The sequence below is a fragment of the Lactuca saligna genome, chromosome 5 (assembly GCF_052625555.1).
Source record: "Lactuca saligna cultivar CGN05327 chromosome 5, ASM5262555v1, whole genome shotgun sequence".
Lineage (NCBI taxonomy): Eukaryota > Viridiplantae > Streptophyta > Magnoliopsida > Asterales > Asteraceae > Lactuca > Lactuca saligna.
Genome location: NC_136421.1, coordinates 114896014 through 114918903, shown reverse-complemented (window position 1 = coordinate 114918903; position 22890 = coordinate 114896014). Strand labels below are relative to the sequence as shown.

The window sequence follows — 22890 nt, the reverse complement described above, 5'->3', positions numbered from 1 at the left end:
ATTTTCTTGAGAAATTGACGATACTGTATTAAATAATGTTTTATAAAATTTGGAGAAAACATATACGCATATATTATGATTTTTTTTTCATATGTATATAAACAACTTCAACGACTATTATTGTAATAAATCTTTATTTATAAATTTGTCAAAAAAAATCATGTTTGTATCGTCAAACCTTTTTTTAAGTTTTGTAATTTATTTTTTCAAACTGTTTATCATTAATAAAGTTAGAAAAATTATAAATTAAAAAAACTTAAAAAAATATATATATATATATATATATATTTTTAGGCTAGAAGATGTCTAAAGATGTTAGAAGACTCTGGTTCACATCTGCACCAAGAAGAGGGCGGACAAACATTTTTAAGTCTACAGTCTTCAAAAAAACAAACAATCTGCGAAGGTTAATGTCTGCACGTGGTCTACATGGCGCAGACAGAAGAGGCCACCCAGATCTGCAGACAAAAAACAAACACTACCAACAATATATTTTAAAAAGGGAAATATTGGATTTTCTGGAACAAACATTACTTTTACGGGGAAAAAATTTCAAACACCACATACAAAAGCTTATGAACTAACCAACTTAATTGTTGACACTTTTTCGAAACTATTTGTATTCTCAGGAAATCAGTGAACCAGATAAACAACAACTTTTGAGGATGGGATGCTCAGACGTCAAACATTTCATTTTATTATCATAATGTAATTGATTTTGAAATATGTGACACATACTATGATGTAACTTTTTCAGTTATATTTATGATGGTTGTAATTGCTTTGAGCACTAGTATACTCGTTGTTATGATACTACACATGAAGTCCTCCACCCCTGGACGTTTCCGCCATCCTTGGTTTGGGGTGTGATACAAGTCGGATCCTACAACTCGTCCTTGACTTAGACAACCCAACCAAGAATTCTTACTGAAATGACCTCACGATGTGAGAATCACAAAGTCATGTTGTGAGTTCCATGAACTCAATGATATACGGGGTTAATCTTTGGTCGCGTCGTAAGACCTTATGTTCCACGTTGTAACTACGATCTGAAGCCAAAAGTTAAGATTTTAAGTCCTTATTCTGTTAAGCCCTTAACACCATATCATCCAGAAGCTAAAGAGGACCCCTAAGGTCCATAAAAGTGTTTGCTTTATGTTCATGCTTGCACCATGCATGACCCAACCCATTCTATGTCAAAAAGTGGAAAATATGCATTAAACTATCATGCATGGCTCTTATACTTCACAAACTTCCAGATATAGACAATATGTTGATCAAGGAACCCTTAGAATCTATAAAGTTTCTAAATTTATGGATTTACTTCACTCATCCATGCTTAACATGAAGAAATATGGACAAAATCCTAGATCTAACCATAATATGCAATAAAGTTTGAACATTTGATACTTACAAGGGTCCAACAATAAGAAAAGATGATGATGATGATACTTTTCCCAATCCACCACTAGAGCACTTCTTTCCTCTTATTCTCTCCTTATTCAAGCTAGAAAATGGACCAAAAATGACTAAGGGCTTCAAGAATGATTGATATCAGGGTTTCTGGAGGCTTAGAGTGTGAGGGAGGATAAGGGTGAACAACCCTAGACCTTTCATTCCATTAAATACCAAAAAATTAGGGTTTTTGGTCATCAGACCACTCTCACGTTGTGACCAACAAGGGCTCACGTTGTGAGACTCAAGGAATGCAGGTCAACAAGTTAACCATGACTCACGACGTGAGAGACATTGCTCACTCGTGACTTCGCCCAAATGCTAAAGAAAACCTCAAAATCATGCTCCTTAAAACTGATTGATACAAATTTAAATAATCACCATGTTATTAGTTTGTTTAAATAAATAAATATATTTTTTTGGTTATGCAAAATTAATATTTTTAAAAATCCTATTAAACCGAACACACTAAACTAAAACACACATATTGACAATGTTTAAAAACTATTTGTTAAGTTTTTTTTGTAGTACCTTTACATTTCTTTTGTGGCTAACCATTAAACTAAAACTAACAACTAGCTAGCTTGCCTGCCTTCAATAAGATTATGTAACATCCATAAAACTCATACCAAATTTAAACTTTTTAAAATCATTCAAAACCAACAGTTGTTACAATTTTGTTTTCAAAATAGTATAATATCAGAGTATCCCATAAACAAAGTCATGAAAATATGAGGAGTTGTACGATCATCTAAGGTACCTGAAACAAAAACTGAAATTGTAAGCCTAAAGCTTAGTGAGTTCCTCCAAAATACTGATACACAGTAAATAGAACATATACAAATAACAACATGTAATGGGTCCACAACTTTATAGACTGGATTACCCCTGGGCCCACAGTGTGAGTCTGGCTTGCCTTCCGGGCCCACAACTCACATCTGGCTTGCAACTTAGCCCATAATATGAGTTTGGTATGCCCTGCCTGGCCCTCAGCTCGTATCTGGAATGCTCCTGAGCCTACAGTACGAGTGTGTCATGCCCTACCCGACCCTCAGCTCGCATCTAGAATGCTCCTCAATCCTCAGTATGAGTCTGGCAAGCGCTGCTCGGCCCTCAGCTCATATTTGGAATACTCTAAGGTTTGTTGGCTACCACACAGAGCAGTACAACCTCAACCCATCCCACATAACATGTCGACATATAACATAATTAATGCACATACAGATAATCAGATAAAAATACATGTAACCCTACAGATCTACCAAACTGGCATAACAACTAGCATGCATAACTAACTCATACTCAACATATCAGCAACTACTAGGATAATAGATCCAATGGGCCTACATTGGTGCCTTCGACCCCTTAGTATAGTGAGGATAACTCACCTCAAAATTGTCAAACTGAAGTGATAAGATCAAACTCTCGAATCACAGCCACAAACTCCACCACTTATATATACCATAAGACAATTTCCATAAATTTCCAATATACCAAAATACCCCAGAAGTTAAACTAGTCAACCCTTGGTCAAATTCAAAGTCAATGGTTAAGGTTAACAGTCCATGTTGACCCTGTTGGGTTATGAGCATTCTAACACTCCTAAGTGTACATGCAACCCTAAATACCTTGGATCTATGTTTTCTCTATTATACATGCAAATATGAATATCCAAGATATTATCCTAAACTAGCATACAAAACTATCAATATAACAAGATAGAATACATACCTCTTTGATGGTGCTTGTCTTCATGAAGCTTGAGTGCCTAGTGCCCCAAGTGTGACACCTCAAATGGTTCACAATCATCAAAACACTTAGAATAGCTTGAGAGAATTCTACACTTCATGAAATCGGCTAGCCCTTTCTTATTCTCACTAGTGGCCGATTTTTCCTCAAGAATAAGATGCTTATATAGTTATACAATTAGGGTAAACCCTAATTGTCATGACTTTCCATTTCCTTGGATCCATGGGTTCAAATACACCATGGAGCATCCATGGAGCATCATATGGGTTTTGGCCCAACTAGATAATCCATGGAGCATTAGCCCACTATACAAGTATGGATGATTTACACAATCAACCCATATATTTAATTAGTCTTCTTTTGATCACTCAATTAATGCTAGATTAATTCTTGATCAATACTAATTAAATAATCTCATTATTCTTATTATTAATATACTAGAACTTATAATATATTAATAACCATAAGTGTCTTATTTCTCTCATTTAGTCTATCCAAGTGCATGATGGTATGCAACCCAAATGGACCATGCCGGGTCGGGTCAAGTCTTACCAATTATAGTTATGGACTTAGACATTAATCCAACAGTCTCCCACTTGGATAAGTCTAAAACTATTATTGCGTATGACTTCAGGAACCAACTGGCAATCGTAGCTCTCAAAAGCTTCTGTCGAACTCTGACCTTGTAGATGAACTCTGATCTTGTCAATGACTTGTCCATTAGATAAGGGATCATATATTCCTCTATTCTAGATATCATATGGACTGAGACATGGATTATAATCATTCTCTCTGTCCATTAGTTGTTTCCCGATTTCCGATTTATGACGACTGACTAATTGAACAAATCAAATCAGTCCTGACCCGGCCGAGCACTTCCATTTATCATCATCAAATCATCGAGGGGCCCACAGATATCGCTTTTATCCCGAAGGTAAAAGGAATGGATAAAATTCGACTCATATGGCTTGTTCTACTACTTGTTGAATCATACACAAATGCACGTTTTATAGCATCGAGTTACCAAATGTAGTTTCGTGCAATCAATGTACAACCAACTCATAGTAACAACTCATATCTCTAGGTTTGAAGAATATAAGATATTATCGTCTCATGATCACTCGTGATAAAACCCATGAAGTGATTCCAATGAGCGCGGGTTGAATCCAATACTCAGAACTTATGAGCACTCATGAGTGTTGTAGCCCTTTGTCCAACACCTTAGACCTCTACAAGCCAACCCATGACAGTCTTAATTCATATCTACTTCCAACATATGACCGACTGTGGATGGTTTGAATAACTTAGTCATTCTGGAAGAATAACCTAGTTTATTCAGGAAGTCAAAACATGCAAAGTGAAACACAATAATAATTGAATCCAATATGGTCTCAGAACTTATGAATATAAATAAAACACCTTTTATTTATCACCATATGATTACACATTATTCATTGTATGTTGTTTCAGCTATCAACTTTATTCTTGAATTTAAAACAATAGTTGTCCCATGCTCCAAGCATGTACACTATGTTTTTCTAAACACTAGTCATGCCATACACCAAGTATGCATACTATGTTTGTCTATGATCTTTACTTTGTAAACTAAATCAATTGAACATAACTTCAATGATTCTCTTTTCACACTCCTAAATCCTTATTGTAAATACAAGAATTCCAAATTCATGTCATTTACTGAAATCTGTTAGATTCTAAACTTATATGCATTGATCCTCTTGTAATGATTATGCACAAAGTCAGAAAGACTTGGCAACAATCATTACAGAGTATTCCAAAGGAGATCAGCTCCTTAGAAACATCCTTCTTGCATTAAGTTTCCTAATCTTAAACAGATTGGAAAAATTCTAACTTTGAAACATTTCCAGATTCCATTTTGACTATCACTTCTGAACAAGAGTTGCCTCCTTACAGATTATGTCAATATGGTCCTTCCAGAATTATCACTACACTTCCAACTGTCCTTGAGCAACCAATCTTTGGTAAACCTTAGATTGTCCTCGACAATTGTTTAATCCTTTTAGTCATATCCAGTTCTAAACCTTTTCCCTTCATAATGCCCTAGGCATTTGGAAAATTTTAGAAAGGATGAATATAGCACATGTAATCGAGCCTATATCCGAGGCATATGGGACACGATTCATGATGTCTCACATAAAGACTAAACCAGTCTTTTGCTATAACATTTCCATTTCTATTTGCCAAGTTCTCATAATTCAGATTATAAAAAGGGATGCCGTAATCATAATCGAATTTTAGAACGCAAATAATGGACCCATATACAGAATTTCCTTATGTTGAGCCATTCCAACATGAATTCATATATATCCTTGACTAAATGATTAAAACCTCACGATCTAAGCTTATAGATTTGAGATGAAGTATAATTTCCTCTCCCTTAATTATAGCAAAACAACTTTTTCCCAATTGAAACCTTTTGTTTTCTATAATTAACATTGCTAACTTGCAATACTTATCATAATTATCATGCTCCCACTAACATGATGATTATTAGCATAACACTTATGCTCCCACTAGCTTTGACATGTACTCAGAAATCAGCTGGACTTCTAGAAATCAATACTTTATTGACTTTCTTACCAAAGTTCAGATTTCTGATACTGGATTGTTTTGATAGAACTTTATCAAAATCATACACCTTCCCTTAGATAGCACACTTATGTGTCTAAACAATTATGAAGAGGGATGCCGTAATCATAATGGTTAGACCTTTTTGCCACTTCTCACAAGTTCAGGTTAGTGTGCCGGTAAACCACACACGCTCCACTAACGACTTTGAGAATGCAAATATCACAATTGCTATCTAACTAAAATCTACTTAGTGAAAGTGTTTCCTCACCATCATTTTCATGAATCGGAGAGAAACCTTATGACACTTAGATTTAATGGTGTATGTGTTCTTATCCATGTGAATTGTCAAAACCATAGTCACAAGACAAGGATAATGACAAATCCAAACTCATATGGACTGAACTCAATCTTAATTTCTTGCCACCTGGTAGCTCAAGGGCCTGCCATTGCTTCCAAGTTGTTGTGCAACCAATTGAGAACTCTAAGAACTCAACTTTAACTGGAATGGTCATAGACTATGTCAACACGATAGGTTATAAACCTCAAGGCGTGTGCTAGTGAAGAACTTCAGGTTTTATTCTTGATTAGTTCTTGAGACTTTCAAGACCTTTAAGACTCCCACTGTCCTCTTGACCTATAAGACTCCCTTGTCAAACATCCAAGAGATAGTGTGGATTCTAACCAAGACAAACACTTCACACAATTGGCCTAAGTTGGTCTTTGTTTTATCCAAAACATCACAACTTACCAACTTAAAATGAACAAAAGTAGGACACTTTTACTCTTACATTTGACACGTGTTTTAAACCTTCTTAAAGACATGTCACTCAAATCACAATCTTGGAGTATGACTCTAAGACTTGTATTGGAACGAATTATGACTCATCTTCTTGATTTAACCATTTCAACAATTCAAGATCCCTTCTTCTTAGTCATAAGAATGCACTAAGACTTCCTTAGAGAACTAATTTTGATATGGATTCTTAATCATTAAGATGATCACAAAGCTGATACTAAAGTACTCTCCTATCTTTTCAGATTTGAGAAACTTTTATCCTTCTGCCTAATTTGATTCTTCTTATTCGCTCTGCCTTACATTGGAACCTTTTCCAATGTCTCAGAGTTACACTTAAGCTTGTAAGTATAATCATATTTACTGAGCTTTAGTAAACTATGACGAATAGTCTTATCAATCTTTTGTGGTGGACTTAATCAGTGCACATGACTATGTACTCAACGCCTTAGTCCATTACTTGACTCACATATCCATGTGAATAAGTAATCAGTCTTAATTTTCCAATACTTGAAAGTTCTCATTCATCATGCTATAGAACTTGCATGAATCCAAGTCCCGGTCCACTTGAGACTTGGGTGATGAGAATCTTTCCTTATTTGGTAAATTTAGACATTACCACAAATGAAAGAATCAATTTCATATTTCCACTCTTGCTATTAATGGAATTATATAAGCAACAATTTTTCCTCAAATGCCATTGTAAGGATATTTTAAAATAAATAAAATCAAAATTTTCTTTTATTTAAAAAATTATGCGGAAAAATTTATCCTTACAATCCATATGAAAACTTGTTGTTATCTGTTCCTTAGCAATATCTCATAACTCCTAAGAAGTAGCTCAAGAATCTAATTTTCAAACTACGCGATAGAAATCCATCTATGCGATCAGATTCAACATATTCTTTCTTTAAGTTCCTTTACTTTTATTTGATTCTTAAAACATTACCATGTGACCCAGTCACATTATGTATCAGGAATTTCATAATAGAAACTTAACAGAGTTAGATTAGTGGACTTTACCTGAAGTAGAGTCAACCTTATTGACTTTAACATCCTTAGGTAAATTTGGCAGCTTCGCAACTAATAACCCTTCCTTTGGCAATATAACCATATGGACCCTTTGATAATGGTACACGGGACTATTACAGACTTAGCCTTTTCTCTTTACCATTTGGTCAACCTTGTTGACTATGGTTAATCCCTTTCCTTGGGAAGAGAGTGCTTTTTCTGTATTTCCAGTGTCACCATTGTCAATGTCCATAGAGTTTCAGGAAGTTGATCTTAGCAAATAGACAAGATCATTAATGGTCTTGTCATAGTCTATTTCATAGGTGTCCCAAAGGAACTCACTATGTGACTTAGAAAGTGATTGAACCACCAACTTTCTCAAGACTTTGACACCCAACTCTCCCGGCTTGTCACTATGTGACTACATCTCCAAGATGTGATCACACCTAGACCTTGCCTTGCCAATTGGGCTTGAGTGACTTTTAAACTTTTCAAGAACTTGTGGGGTAGGGAGAATAATTGGAGGAGGTGAAAGAAGTATGATTTCCATTGGAATATCATCTTCATTTAGGAAAGCTAGTTTCAAGAGATTTGGGAAGATCATAAATGTCTAAACCAGACATGTTTTGGGAGATATTCAAGATAGTTGATCTTAAAGTCCTTAATATGACACCCAATATGAAATATTAAGGCTAGGACCCAACAAACTATTTTATAACTTAGAAGAGGTATGCCGTAATCCAAGCTATAAAACAATTTGATGGTAGGTGAATGATGATTCACCAATTTCCACCAAGATAAACGAAATGTATTATTAGGTTTTAATTGGTTTTTGAAACTCCTAGATCTTTTGAGATTCATTGAACTGTTCAATGGCATGTTTCAATCTCGAGTGTGCCCTTCAGGTTTTGTGACTGGGATGCCGAGGATCACAAAACAAGGTGTGAAGTAACCATGCAAATTACTTGGTACCCTTAAGTGTTTACCCCTCAATCGATGTGCCGGTTAACCACACACGCTCCATCGATACTATGATAAACATTAAGTCACCCTTTGCCTACCTTGTTAAATACGAGTTAGTGTGCCGGTTAACCACACACGCTCCACTAACCGACTTAAACAAAGTGCAAAGTGTAATTTCATGGATTAGCACCTTCTTCACATTTTCCTAAGTAACTAAGATTGGGAATTATTAAGAGTTTAGTTACTTAGTATTTATCATTAATACTTTTAATGAAGGGAGAATTATAGTCCTGTCAAACCCGTTCGGCTAACGACCCTCCACCAGTCAAGCAAGCGGTGGGTGAGAGTGAACACCCATTAAGTTGCCATTTTATAGGCAACAACCTTATACCCACCTTATAGACCGGCTTCGTGAATGAGGCGTACTAGCGGTAAGACCGACTTTAATCTTATACATATATATATATATATATATATATATATATATATATATATATATATATATATATGATTAACTTATAATATTATAAAGTATAATGGTTGAATTTTAACTTTTAAAATTCTAAGGGCTAACTTGGAATTAAAGTATTCATATGAGAAAACTTTACGAATTCCAAAACTTGAGGGCAAGTTTTGAAACTATTCAAAACTAATTAATTCCATAACTTATGTGTTTAAAGTAGTTTTAATCCAAAAACTCTTCAAGTTCCATAACTTATGGAAGACTTTAAACTAATAAAAGAATTAACTTTTCTTTATTTTTATAACTTATGGAATTAATTAAGGTTACATTTTTTTTATTTATTTATTTTATTTATTTAATGAAGAGACTCTTGGTCCTCCATAACTTGAAGACAAACTATGGAGTCATAACTCCAATTAATTAGAACTAGACTCTTCATTTTTTTTTTGTAACCTTTGCCAATTTTATGAGTTTTATGAGTCTTTAATGTGACTCTTCATGTAACTTGAGGACAAGTTACACAAACACATTTTATACTCAACTCTTAGATTAAAATGGATTGAAAACAACTATTTCAATTAACTTTTCTATTAATCTAAGCAACTCATAAGAACAAGATAATTCAAATCAAACTTTTTCATGTAATTAGTCTAACCTTTAAACTAATACAAAACATGAATCTATTGACAAGTATCTTTGAAATTGGATTAGCATGAACATTACCACAACAAAAACAAGTTTATAAGTTCAAAAACAACTTAGGGTAATGTTCCTAGTCCATATCTAGCCAAAAAACCTCGAAAATATGCTGTCTGGGGTCCAACTCGTCGAGTGCATGAACACAACTCAGCGAGTTGGATGCATTTTGCCTTGGACTCGTCGAGTCCCTTCATGGACTCGGCGAGTCTGCTGGGCTGACAGCATCAAAACTCGATTTTTCAGCTTCTATTGCAGGTATAACAAGAAAACAAGCCTAGGCTCTGATACCACCGTTGGGTTATGAGCATTCTAACACTCCTAAGTGTACATGCAACCCTAAATACCTTGGATCTATGTTTTCTCTATTATACATGCAAATATGAATATCCAAGGTATTATCCTAAACTAGCATACAAAACTATCAATATAACAAGATAGAATACATACCTCTTTGATGGTGCTTGTCTTCATGAAGCTTGAGTGCCTAGTGCCCCAAGTGTGACACCTCAAATGGTTCACAATCATCAAAACACTTAGAATAGCTTGAGAGAATTCTACACTTCATGAAATCGGCTAGCCCTTTCTTATTCTCACTAGTGGCCGATTTTTCCTCAAGAATAAGATGCTTATATAGTTATACAATTAGGGTAAACCCTAATTGTCATGACTTTCCATTTCCTTGGATCCATGGGTTCAAATACACCATGGAGCATCCATGGAGCATCATATGGGTTTTGGCCCAACTAGATAATCCATGGAGCATTAGCCCACTATACAAGTATGGATGATTTACACAATCAACCCATATATTTAATTAGTCTTCTTTTGATCACTCAATTAATGCTAGATTAATTCTTGATCAATACTAATTAAATAATCTCATTATTCTTATTATTAATATACTAGAACTTATAATATATTAATAACCATAAGTGTCTTATTTCTCTCATTTAGTCTATCCAAGTGCATGATGGTATGCAACCCAAATGGACCATGCCGGGTCGGGTCAAGTCTTACCAATTATAGTTATGGACTTAGACATTAATCCAACAGACCCAACTCGTCAAGTGCAGCTCACTAACTCATAGAGTCCTTCCAGAACTTGAGAAGTCATGAAACCCCCCAATTGACTCGTCGAGTTTCCAGACAACTCGTCGAGTCCATGCGTGTTCACAATCAAGAAAACCCTAACTTACTTGTCGAGTCATCTTACTAAATCGCTGAGTTCATGCAGAAACCCTTAAGGCTGATCTTCATCAGACTCGCCAAGTTGGCCATGCAACTCGTTGAGTCCCTTCAGTCCTTTCTCCATTTAGATGCTTATAAGCCACCACAAAGCTCCATATTGCATATCTAAGCTCCTAAGGCATACTTCATCGGTAAAGTTTCAAACTTTACGTACATTCAAGGTGTTAAGGGCCAGATCAAGCTAAAGGAGAAGTTTTAGGTGAAGAAAAGGAATTATCTTGCTAAAGGTTGAAGCTTTATGACTATAAGACCCAAGATGAGCCTAGATCTGAAGTTGAAACTTCAGATCTTGCCCGATACCCAAAATACATCACCAATCATGTTAAAATGGCCCTAATCTCAAACATGAAGAAATCTAGATAGAAGGAAGTTCAAGGTAACGACTTGTTACCTTCAAGTGATACTAAAATGGAGTAGAGTTTAGATTTACAACTTTTCCTTGCTCTAAGTTCCTTTGTCTTCAAGTACTTCTCACCAAGATCCACCTTCCATGCTTAATAACACAAAAATTCAGAGAGAATACACAATTTAGGGTTTCTGAGCTCAAAGGGGGTTGTAATGGAGGCTAATGACCCATTAAATAGGGTGCAAAACCCCGAAAATTAGGGTTTCGTCCTCCAGCTCCAGCTCCAATTCATCGAGTCGTGTCCTCCAACTCATCAAGTTGGCCAATTAAAATATGCGGCCAAATCTGTTCCAACTTGATGAGTTAGGGCATCCAACTCGTCGAGTCGATCTTTAAAATGGAAATATAATGTTGTAAAGTTTATACCTGAGAGTCGGGGTGTTATAGATTACATGGTACAAACAACTATATAAAAAGTTAATTTATTTATACGATGAGTGGTAAACTAACATTATTAAATTATATGTTCGTTAGACTTTGAGATATTATTTTTATAATCCAAAAATACTTTTTTCCAATAAATTCCATGTGAGACCTTCATATCATTAGAAGCTAATGAAACCCAGACATGTATATATATATATATATATATATATATATATATATATATATATATATATATATATATATATATATATATATATATATATATATATATATAAACACATATAAACACATATAAAGTTCCCTTAGGAACAATACTTTGTTCCTATTAGACCTTTTTTTAAATAAAAAAGACCCCAAGGCTATGTCTTATGTTTATGTTATTCCCTGATCATTCCACGCTTCCTCCACTGACTCAATTCACCGCCTCAAAAGCTATATACCTTTTAAACAAATCCGGCTAATTTGAGGGTATTACCCAGTTCCTCCGGACGACTATGCAACACCATATCCGACGTTGGTCCTCACTTCTCTTGAAAGAGAGGGTGAAGGTTACTTTTCTAAGCCGAATCCTTCTCCTCAGTTGTTTTAATCGCTAGTAGGGCTGACAATTCTCGATACGACACGCGACACAACCCACGACACGACACGAAATAAATGGGTTTGGGTTGAGTTTTTCAACCCGTCAACCCGCCAACCTGTTTATTAAACGGGTCATATATGGGTTTCTCAAAAAATAAACGGGTTGACCCGCCAACCCGTTTATATACTTAATAAAAAAATTATTTTATTTTTAAATGTATTTATGTATCAAGTATGAATATTTAATAAGTATTATATAATATATATACCATTGATTAATAGACAATTTGACTGTTTTGACATTTTGAGTCGTAGTGAATAGTCTAAGGTCGTAATCGTAACCTATAAGGCTAAGTCTGTAACATGTTTCTATGAATGTTTATAATTTTCATTTGGATGTTTAAGACTTAAATGTCTAAAATTCGGACCCACGAACCCAAATTTGACCGACAAACCAGCCAACCTATGAACCCGTATAAATAAATGGGTTGGCGGGTCATATATGGGTTTATGTTCCAAACCCGTCAACACGTGACCCGCCAACCCGTGACCTGTATATTTAAATGGGTCGTGTTTGGGTTGGCATATTTTGACCCGCCAACCCGTCAACCCGCGACACGCCAACCCGAACATGACACGATTGTCAGGCCTAATCGCTAGTGGTTTGGAGCCGATGACCATTCTCTATCTTCCTGTATCATCCACCGCTTCTTCGACCTCTACCTAACACTCTACCGCTATCGCCAATAATTTTCTTTTATCTGCCACCACCAGATCACTTACCCTAACCATCAGACCTTTCATTCTTCTCTGCCATCTCGATCATTATTTCACACCACCACCATGGCTTATTTCAATTTATGAATCGATCCGGTCCTGATGTATGTCGTTTTTCAGGTTTCAAAGAATTTGATGGGGCTTCAAGAGGTTAGCCTTATCCGTTTCCCTCCCAACCAATTTTCCTTCTTGCATCATCTTCCCTTTCTAGGTTACAATTTCTACCCCTTTCCTTAAAACTTAAGAAATTAGAAAAACATAACCCATTTATATGAAGTTTGGACTACTTCATTCCTCTAATCTGCCTATGACATTTTCCGATTCATCTTGCTGCCTCTCTATTGTATCCTTCAGGTTTCTGGTGGTAATCGCTTCGCCGATTTTATGTTGTGTTGCTTTCTGTCAGATTCTTGGTAAGTTCTTTTTCTCACTTTTTTCTTTCATTAGTTTTTTTTTATTTCTATGTCTTCAAGTTTCTGTTTTTATTTTATGTTTTCGTTCTTCTCTGTATTTTTATTTTTCTCTTTCATTTTGTGTTTCATTTACTGCAATATGTTTTGATTCTTATTTGATTAGTGTACATGAGGAAGTGGGAGTAGGAAGTCTAATAATGTCATTTTCATTTTATTTGTTTCTTTTGTGTTTTTGCTATTTGATTATCTGAAATTTCATAGTAATGGCTTCAAATAAGGGCGATGGCGATGGTGTTAATGCTAATTTCCCTCCGACTCGATTTTATTAAACGAGGTTGAACAATTTGAAGGTGAATGTTCTTATGCTTTAAATGATTGAACCATAAGTTTTTTGAAAATAAAAATTATGGACTGCTTATTATTTTTTGTATTTATATGATCTGTTTTTTCTTATTAGCGATTTTTTTAATGTTGTATACATATATTTTTGTTAATGTTGTATTTTTCTTCTTTTGTTCTTTTGTAATGTTATAAGGAAATGTCTCTTGCAGGATGTTCATGAAGGAGAAATTCTTTCCTTTGAATTTCAACTTACCAGTTAAAAACACAAACAACTCTACTTAAGATTTTGAAAGCTATTGTTTTCTTGCTTCAGGGGGGAATGATAAAATTATACATCTTTTTGATGTAAACAGGTTTGAATTGTGTCACTTTTACCCTTGATAGATTTCCAACTTCCATTCATCAATCTGAATCTTTATATGCTTTCTCTGTTTCTTATATCTTAGGAGTTTTGATCTGATTACAAGTGTTGGTGATCATTCATTTGTTGTGACTTCAGTACAACTCATTGGACATGGGAGCAAACTTAGTAGTTGTACTTATGATATGTGACTTTCTAATTTCTACTATGTATTATACCTTATAGTTTTTTTGGAGTGTTTTACTTTTGAATTTAATGTATTTTTCATTATGAATGTTTTTAATCTTATGTGATGTTGCTGGAAGTGGAAATGATTATAATATTTCTCATTCACATCAACAAAAGGCATATCATGGAACTGTTTAAACTACTTATGATTATTTCGACTCAATTCTGAACCATCTGAACATTTGTTGGAAATTTGAAAACGATGATATATTTTGGATTTCCTAACGTGAACAAGTGATGTGATGAATTTTAATGTTTATTGTGTTTGTCCTGTAATTTTTATTTGCAGGTTCTACTGAAGCAAAGACTAAATGATGCTATATGTTTATTATGAAGTCATATTTAATGATGACAAGATGTCAAAATCTGTGTAGAATCTCAAATTTTTCCATGCTAATATTTGAGATTATGGTTAACTTGATTTTGTTCAAGTCACTTTCATGGCAGATATGTGAATTTGCTCTGCTATCAATGTATTTTATGTAACTTAGATTGGGTTTTTTGAGTACTTACATGTATCCTTTCTTCAGGTAAAGACAGGGATGGCGATGACAAAAAATATTTTCTTAAACTTCTTAAAAGCCCATCAGATCCCCAGTGAGAATGTTTGGGTCAAGGTTGTAACTTTCATGGCCTATGATGTTTGTGGCCCTAGTGCTATAGGAGACTTAAAGAAATAATTTGGCAACAATAGTAATATACATATCTACTTATGTTTGTACATATTACCTTTTTTAAATATGGATCAGATGACCTAATCCCTTATTTTTATGATTAGTGCTTATATAAATGAATTTGGATGTTTGAGTTTATGGATCGCAACAAGATTGTCATTATACCTGACGATACCACTATATATTCACATGTGATGAAACTGCAAACAAAAATGTTGATATCATAAGGGGATTCTCGAACGAACAAAACATAAAGTATTTCGTACTAATTTCAAGGTATATAGTTACCTCTTTTTTCCAAAGATTTTTTTTTTCAATAGATATTAAAAAATAACCATAATATTACAGGATAATCCTTATTATAAAGGCGTATGCCCTATTACTATTCCACAAGAAGGCCATTGCAGACCTCGAGATTTGTGATGGATGGTGAAATGTAAGATTATCTGCTTGCAAGGGATTTGATCCTATACACTATTTATATGTAACAAGGCTAAATGCATACTATTATGATATATATAAAAATTCATGGTTGACTAACCTTATTGAAAATAATAGTGAAATATCTGTATCCGGTGCAACATATAAAACGATAGAGTGCGTTGACACCTCTATAGAAAGTGTAAGTGTAAGTTTTAACATAGTTATCAATAGGGCTAGATTATAATGTGGATGAACAATTATTGTACAGACGTGTGGACAATGCAATTCTACGAGAATTACTAAGAGAATAAGTTATTTAGTCATGTAAATACGTTTAACCTCGCAGAACTATCGTCATTTCATGCATTTTCATTAATTATTATTCATTTTTGTTCTCACGTATCGTTTTTCACTCATTTTCATTCTTACAGAATACAACTCAACAAACATTCTGACAGAATGAGAATAATAAAAAAAAAGTCTATAATAACCTTATAGACGATTTAATTATTGAGAATATGCGATATTAACAATAATTATGTAAGACTGAACGTATTCACATTATCAAACAACATATTTTCTTTTTCATTCTCACATAATAACACTGTTTACACGTTTACACAATAGATATCAATCCCCATTTGAAAATAGTTCTATATAAACACATATATTTATAACTTATAAGGCGTTGTGCCAGTGGAACTTGCCAAAAGACCAAAAGAAGTTCTTACGGACCCATGTGAAGCATGGTCCCTTCCCTAGTTTATTATATATCTTTTTGTCCATATATAAAACCTTAGTAATAAACTTTAATGAATTATTTTTTACTTTATTTTAATCAATAGATGGAACATAATAACATCAAATACTTTACCTAATGATAATGTTTTGATTAGATAAGACCATATAAAAATGAAAATCTTAACTGCTAAAAAAATAGATCAGTATTTTTTAATAATAAGGGATTTTTGTTTGAAATATAAACTCAAAATGTGTATATACATTATACATTACATATATACTTTAATAGTAATGATTATTGTTATTGATTGTTCACTGACAACATTCCACGATACACTCTCATTTTGGTAGGCTTTTAAATCTTAATCTATATAATGAAACAACCAAGAATTGAAATTATTGATTTTAGATAATCATGATAACTAGTAAAGAGGCCGCGGCTACGCCATTTTTGGGGTAATACGGGAAAAATCGGCAAACTTTAAAAGATATGTGCTGAAATTGTAAATCACCACAAATAAGGGAGAAAGTCGACAACCCCTAAAATTGAATGTCAAAAGTGTACAACCAAAAGAATGAATACTGCCGGAGAAAATTAAAAAATATTGTGACAATAATGTTAAAGTTGCAAAAGTTGGAAAAATATGGTGACAAAATTCAAAAGGAGAGTTTATTTTTTCTTTTTTATGTCAAAATGTAAAATTTTTTAATACAAGGATAAAAAGTGTCAAATTCATAAAAGATTTGTGGAAAAACATAAAAAATATAAAATTTTTGACTGTAATGACTAAAAGTGTCAAACTCACAAAAAATTTGTTGCAAAAACCAAAAGGCAGAAAAATTCAATCAAAACACAAAAATATAAAAGTTTTAAATTTAAAAACAAAAAGTATTAAATACATCAAAAATTTGTGGTAACAATCTAAAACCCAAAAAGATACTATTCCTAATTTTTATTTCTTTTATTTATATATATATATATATATATATATATATATATATATTAATTTGATCGATAAAACTTTCAATATTATATATAAAAAAGTGTTTTAAAATATATGTTAAAATATGATGTTTATTTTACTTATCATATTAATTCAAGTTATTTATAATCCAAAGGCTTATTTTTAGTTAATATTTAACATTTTTTTTGTCAATATAATAACTTTAAACCCGTAATTTTTATAAGTTATAACCTAATATAAAATACAAATAAATATTTAATTATTAATCTAAAACAAAATATAATGAAGATAGAAAACTTTCAAAATGTACCCCACTCCCCCGAAATCCAAACACCCCTATATCTATGAGATATAAATCGGAAAACTCTTACCAGTATTCATCGCCTGAAAAATAGACCCACCGACCACATAAATAGCACGGGTTCTTTAGCTGTGGACTACTGTCTCTGCTTTCTCTCTAGGGTTTCCTTCAATTTTCAACTTAGCTTCTACCTATCTCTCTAAAATCGCATACTAAACTCAAATGTATAGCGGTTCCAGTGATGGGGAAGGTCTTGATGCATCATCGGTGGCGTCCAGGAAGATTCCGCCGGCTTCTTCGATGCTGTGGGTCCGTAACCTCCGCCGTTTCATCGGATCCGGTGCTGGTCTTGGCTCTGAAGCTTTAATGGGTAAAATTAATCAGTTTCCCCCAAATCTGCCTCTTCTATCACTGTTCATTTTTGAACGCGTTTGTGTGCTTACTTATCTGTAGTTTGCATTCGAGATTCCGTAGGCATTTTGTAACTCGTGTTCGTGTGCTTTGCAATGAGTTAGTATGTTTACATCTTGGTTGTTTATGAGTGATAATTTTTATGCTCCATGTGCTTCGCAAGTATATCCAGTTATGAGATTGAATAAACAAGTTCTTTTGAGTTGTAAACTTAGGACATTTTCATTGTACGCTTTGTTAGACTTTTACTTTGTAAGAACGAGCTTCTGCAAACTGGAGTCTAGGTTTGTGAATTTGAGGCAACTTCTCGAGTTCATATTAGGGCCAGATAAAGCATGTTTGAATATCATATCGAACTTGCTTGCATCATCCTCATGAATCAGGATCCAATTATAGTGATTATGTAATTAGCAAATTCAGAGTTTTGGAATAGTTAGAGGGTAGTTTCTATGATCCAATGTCTAAATGTCTGTATGAAGAGTGATTGATGATTTAACTAAAAGGTTTAGGCTTATAGAAGGAAACAGTTCCTACATATTTAGGAGTCAAAACTTTTGTTTTCCATGTTATCCAACTTTTCATTAATTGCGTGACAACGTTAATGTTTGGTAATATATAATCTTGATTTGGGTTTATGTTGGTAAATTTGGGAATTTTTTATAGTTACATTTTTTATTTTCCTTCCCTAGCTATCTAACTTGCATCTATACCTTGTTTTGCAGAGCTTGAAACAAAAAGAATCTTGCTTGATATCTTTAAAGAGAAGCAACAAAAGAGTGCTGAAGCTGGCACAATCCCAAGTTTCTATAAGAAGGTCTTCTTGATGATTGTTTTTGTTCTTATTGAATATGTAGTCTTTAATGTTATGACATTTATTTAGAATATTTCATTTTCCAGTTTCTAACTTTTTTTCTCATCAGAAACCTGAAGATGGTTCCATTAGTTCTAGAGTCCAGAGGTTGGCAAAGTTTCGTTTTTTAAAGGTACCCAAATCCACTTTTTTGCAATTATTATAACCTTCAAGGATTCTTTTTCCTAATTCGAATAATAAATTTGTTGATTCATTTTCTTTACTTAGAAACAATCTGATCTTTTGCTGAATGCTGATGACCTGGATGCCATGTGGGTTTGCTTAAGAGAAAATTGTGTCATTGATGATGCCACTGGTGCAGAAAAGGTATCCATATTCCATCCACCTTACAAAAAATTCTCATTTATTTGATTGTTTTCTCAATGCCAATGTTTAAACATTAATGTTATGCTGATGTTTCTCTTTCTGTAGATGAACTATGAAGATTTTTGCCACATTGCCTCTGTATGCACAGAGCAAATAGGCCCAAAATGTCGCCGATTTTTTAGCCCATCAAATTTTATGAAATTTGAAAAAGATGAATCAGGAAGGATTGCTATTCTGCCTTTTTATCTCTATGTAATGCGCACGGTGAGTTTTCTTCTTTGAGCTCAAAACGGAATTGGAATTAGAGATTCCATTCCAATTCCATGATGTGGAATTTGTTTCTGTGGATTCTTTATATTCCATGTTTGACTGATTTTGTCATTTCAGTGATGGGTTTAAAGAATTTGATCCTATCCTTTTTTATTAAAAGACCAAAATACCCCTAGTATATATGTAATGTATATATTGAAATAAATATAAGTTAGCAACTCAAAAGAGTAAATTACAAAAATGATCCCTGAGTAATAATTTTTTTTGGTCCTTCTTGGTGGTTTTTGTAATCTTTTTTTTTGACCCTGTTCTGAGTAAATTGACTATGTTACCCTTACTGATATTTTTACTTCCAATTCTTTTGACAGATTTCATTCCTTTCAAAAACATTCTGCAAGTCTTTTTAGTAATATTTAATTCTTCATGTTCAGGTTTCTCTTACTCAAGCAAGAATTGATATGAGTGAGCTTGATGAGGATTCTGATGGTTTTCTTCTACCTCATGTATGTACCTTGTTATTTTAATACCAAAAATAAAAAAAGAAAGAAAATGAAAGTAGAATACTATAAAAAACAAATAAATGTATTACTTTCTTTTCCCTATTAACCTTTTTTGTTTTTAATATTGTTAAAAAAGGAAATGGAAGCTTATATTCGAGGTCTTATTCCTAATTTGGCTCAATTGCGTGATATGCCTGGAGCTTTTGTTCAAATGTATTGCCGAATTGCTGCACCCAAATTCTTTTTCTTTTGTGATCCCAATAGACGAGGTTTTTTTTTTTTTTTTTCAAATAACTAAAAAATAGTTTTTTGATTATCATTTTATTCTTGTGATCTCATTTCTCTATACCTTTTCTCAGGGAAGGCATGCATAAAGAAGGTGCTGCTTAGTAACTGTCTTCAAGAGCTAATGGAACTGCACCAGGTAATTTCAGTTTTTTCCTTAATTTTATTTTTTTTAAGTTAATCCTTCAATATTTTCTGTTAATTGGAATAAAAATTGTTGCTTTAACGATGATAGGAAAGTGAAGAAGAAGTTACAGACACCGAACAGGCTGAAAACTGGTTTTCCATGACATCTGCACAGCGTGTATGTGGTAAGCATATCCTTTCCAGTCTCCAAAAGACCAAAATACCCTCGCTTTATACTTAATGAAACAAAAATTTAAATTTCACTTTTGATGGATTTCATCTATCCTAATGGGAGGAAGAGGATGGAATTTGATTCTATATAAAAAGACGAAACTACCCTCATCATATTTTCATGTACACTACAGATATGTTCCTTGCACTTGATAAAGATATGAACGGAACACTGAGCAAGCAAGAGCTTCGAGAATACGCAGATGGGACACTCACAGATATTTTTATCGAGAGGGGTAAGTAACAATTACTAAGTTTTTTTTTTTTTTTTTTTTTTTTAAAAATCTGATAAATTATATGTTTTTTTGAATGACTTATGATATTAATTTCTCCAATAGCTTTTGATGAGCATGTGCGTAGGGGTAAAACGGGAAGAGGAAATGCTCGGGAGATGGACTTTGAGAGTTTCCTTGACTTTGTTCTAGCCCTTGAAAACAAAGACACTCCAGAGGGAATTACATATCTTTTCCGATGTTTAGATCTTAATGGAAGAGGCTTCCTTACAACAGCTGATATTCACACCCTTTTCAGGTATAACTAATTATTTATTATTAGGAAATAGGAAATTGAAAAATGGAAGTAAAGAAGGGGAGCATTTAAAGTTTAAATGTTGCCTGATATACCCTTCCTACAAAAAAAAAATAAAAAAATCTCTGCTTTTCCTACTTGTTGCACGTGTGATACGTATGCAAGCCTCTTGACTCTGAGATACATATATTTTAGATACATATTTTCACCATATATTAGTAATAAAAAATAAAATAAAAAATTGATTGGTACACTACAGGGATGTGCACCAAAAATGGATAGAGGGTGGAAATTATGAGTTATGCATAGAAGACGTACGGGATGAAATATGGGACATGGTGAAGCCGGCGGACCCACTGAGAATCACACTGTCGGATTTGTTGTCATGCAAACAAGGTGGAACGGTTTGCAGTATGCTTATAGATGTACGTGGTTTTTGGGCACATGATAACAGAGAAAACCTTCTACAAGAAGAGGAAGAACCAGAAGAAGAATCATAATCATTAACTATGTCACAGTTATAATAATAACCATATATGTTAACATATCTTGATGCGCTGCTTTTTAGGACAATCTCTCTATTTGTGTGTGTGTGTATCTTATGTAAAAATGACATGATTACAATCTGGATTTTCAGATGTGGACTTTGTATATTTGTGTGAGGGAAAACTTGTGATTCCATCTTTTGAGATTTTCATTTCGTAATTTATGAATGGGTGGTTAACTTTGAATAAAGGTAAATCAGGTTCTCTCATCGAAGCATATATATATATATATATATATATATATATATATATATATATATATATATATATATATATATATATATATATATAAAAGTGAATATACCCTTAAGGGTATATAACCTTAGGCATCCAAACCCATCATAATATATTATTTTGTTTAATATATTTATTATAATGTTCTTAAAATTCAATCACTAATTTAATTTACTTTTAATATTTTCGAAATTTCACAGTTATCATTCTCTTACATCACATATTTGTGTCGAACATCTACTAGGCTGCATATATAATAGTTGAAAATGAAAATTATGTAAAAGAAAGATAAATGTGAAATTTATAAAAATCTTAGAAATAAATCAAATTAGGAGTTAAATTATAAGAATATTAGACAATCACAATGTATATATATATGATATAAAACGACGTAGTATGGTGAGTTTGAGTACTTGAGCTTATATACCTTTAAGGGTATATTCACTTTTCCCACATATATATATATATATATATATATATATATATATATATATATATATATATATATATATATATATATATATACCTTCAACCCTATTTACATCTCATCTTATTTTATCTATTCCATTTTATTTAAATAAATTAAAAAACCAAGGGTAAAATAGTATTTTTCGGTAAGATAGAGATCAAACATGCAACAAAAACAAATTGTAAGGATCTTTCGAATTAAAAAAATAAGTTAAGGATCAAACGTACAAATTCCTCGAAATTATAGTGACCATTGGTTTAACGATGAAAAAAAAAAAAAAAAAAAAGTTTATACTAAAATTTTAACTTGACACTGTTTTTTGTTGTTTTAAATTTGATACTGCGTTTTCCAATTTATTATAATTTTGATTACTTGACCGGTCAACCAGGTTATATGCTGACGTGATATGATGATGCGTCAGTTTTTTATGACGTGACATGCAGAGATGATATGCTGACGTGTCAAAATTGATTTTTTTTTCCACAAGAAACACTAAGTTTTCACAATTTTTCGATTTTGAAACTTA

General features: G+C 33.1%; 1 protein-coding gene, 1 long non-coding RNA gene and 1 other non-coding gene across 4 annotated transcripts; all 3 read left to right on the top strand.

Annotated features, from left to right (window-relative positions):
• The first annotated feature begins 13041 nt into the window (after positions 1 to 13041).
• Positions 13042 to 14512, top strand: LOC144998428 (uncharacterized). 2 transcript variants are annotated; one of them, XR_013660314.1, is made up of 5 exons: positions 13042 to 13351; positions 13495 to 13553; positions 13815 to 13903; positions 14105 to 14248; positions 14342 to 14512. It is a non-coding gene; the product is annotated as an uncharacterized LOC144998428 (long non-coding RNA). The 2 variants fall into 2 exon arrangements; XR_013660313.1 differs by having other exon boundaries at positions 13043 to 13553.
• A 3131-nt stretch (positions 14513 to 17643) lies between these two features.
• On the top strand, positions 17644 to 21813 carry FASS (tonneau 2 (TON2)). The gene is made up of 12 exons (XM_078956980.1): positions 17644 to 17958; positions 18722 to 18813; positions 18920 to 18982; positions 19078 to 19176; positions 19282 to 19440; positions 19878 to 19949; positions 20083 to 20215; positions 20306 to 20370; positions 20467 to 20542; positions 20723 to 20824; positions 20927 to 21119; positions 21376 to 21813. Exons 1-12 carry the CDS (start codon positions 17811 to 17813, stop codon positions 21614 to 21616), a joined length of 1443 nt encoding a protein of 480 aa, XP_078813106.1. The 5' UTR covers positions 17644 to 17810; the 3' UTR covers positions 21617 to 21813.
• Positions 21176 to 21303, top strand: LOC144999314 (small nucleolar RNA snoR104). The gene has a single exon (XR_013660826.1). It is a non-coding gene; the product is annotated as a small nucleolar RNA snoR104 (small nucleolar RNA).
• Positions 21814 to 22890: the final 1077 nt, after the last annotated feature.

What these genes read in the sequence shown, in the direction of transcription:
- FASS (XM_078956980.1), top strand. Translation starts at nt 17,811, where the DNA reads ATGTATAGCGGTTCCAGTGATGGGGAAGGTCTTGATGCATCATCGGTG. An exon ending in AGCTAATGGAACTGCACCAG is followed by an intron (nt 20,371 to 20,466) that starts GTAATTTCAGTT and finishes TAACGATGATAG; the next exon opens with GAAAGTGAAGAAGAAGTTAC. An exon ending in GATATTCACACCCTTTTCAG is followed by an intron (nt 21,120 to 21,375) that starts GTATAACTAATT and finishes GGTACACTACAG; the next exon opens with GGATGTGCACCAAAAATGGA.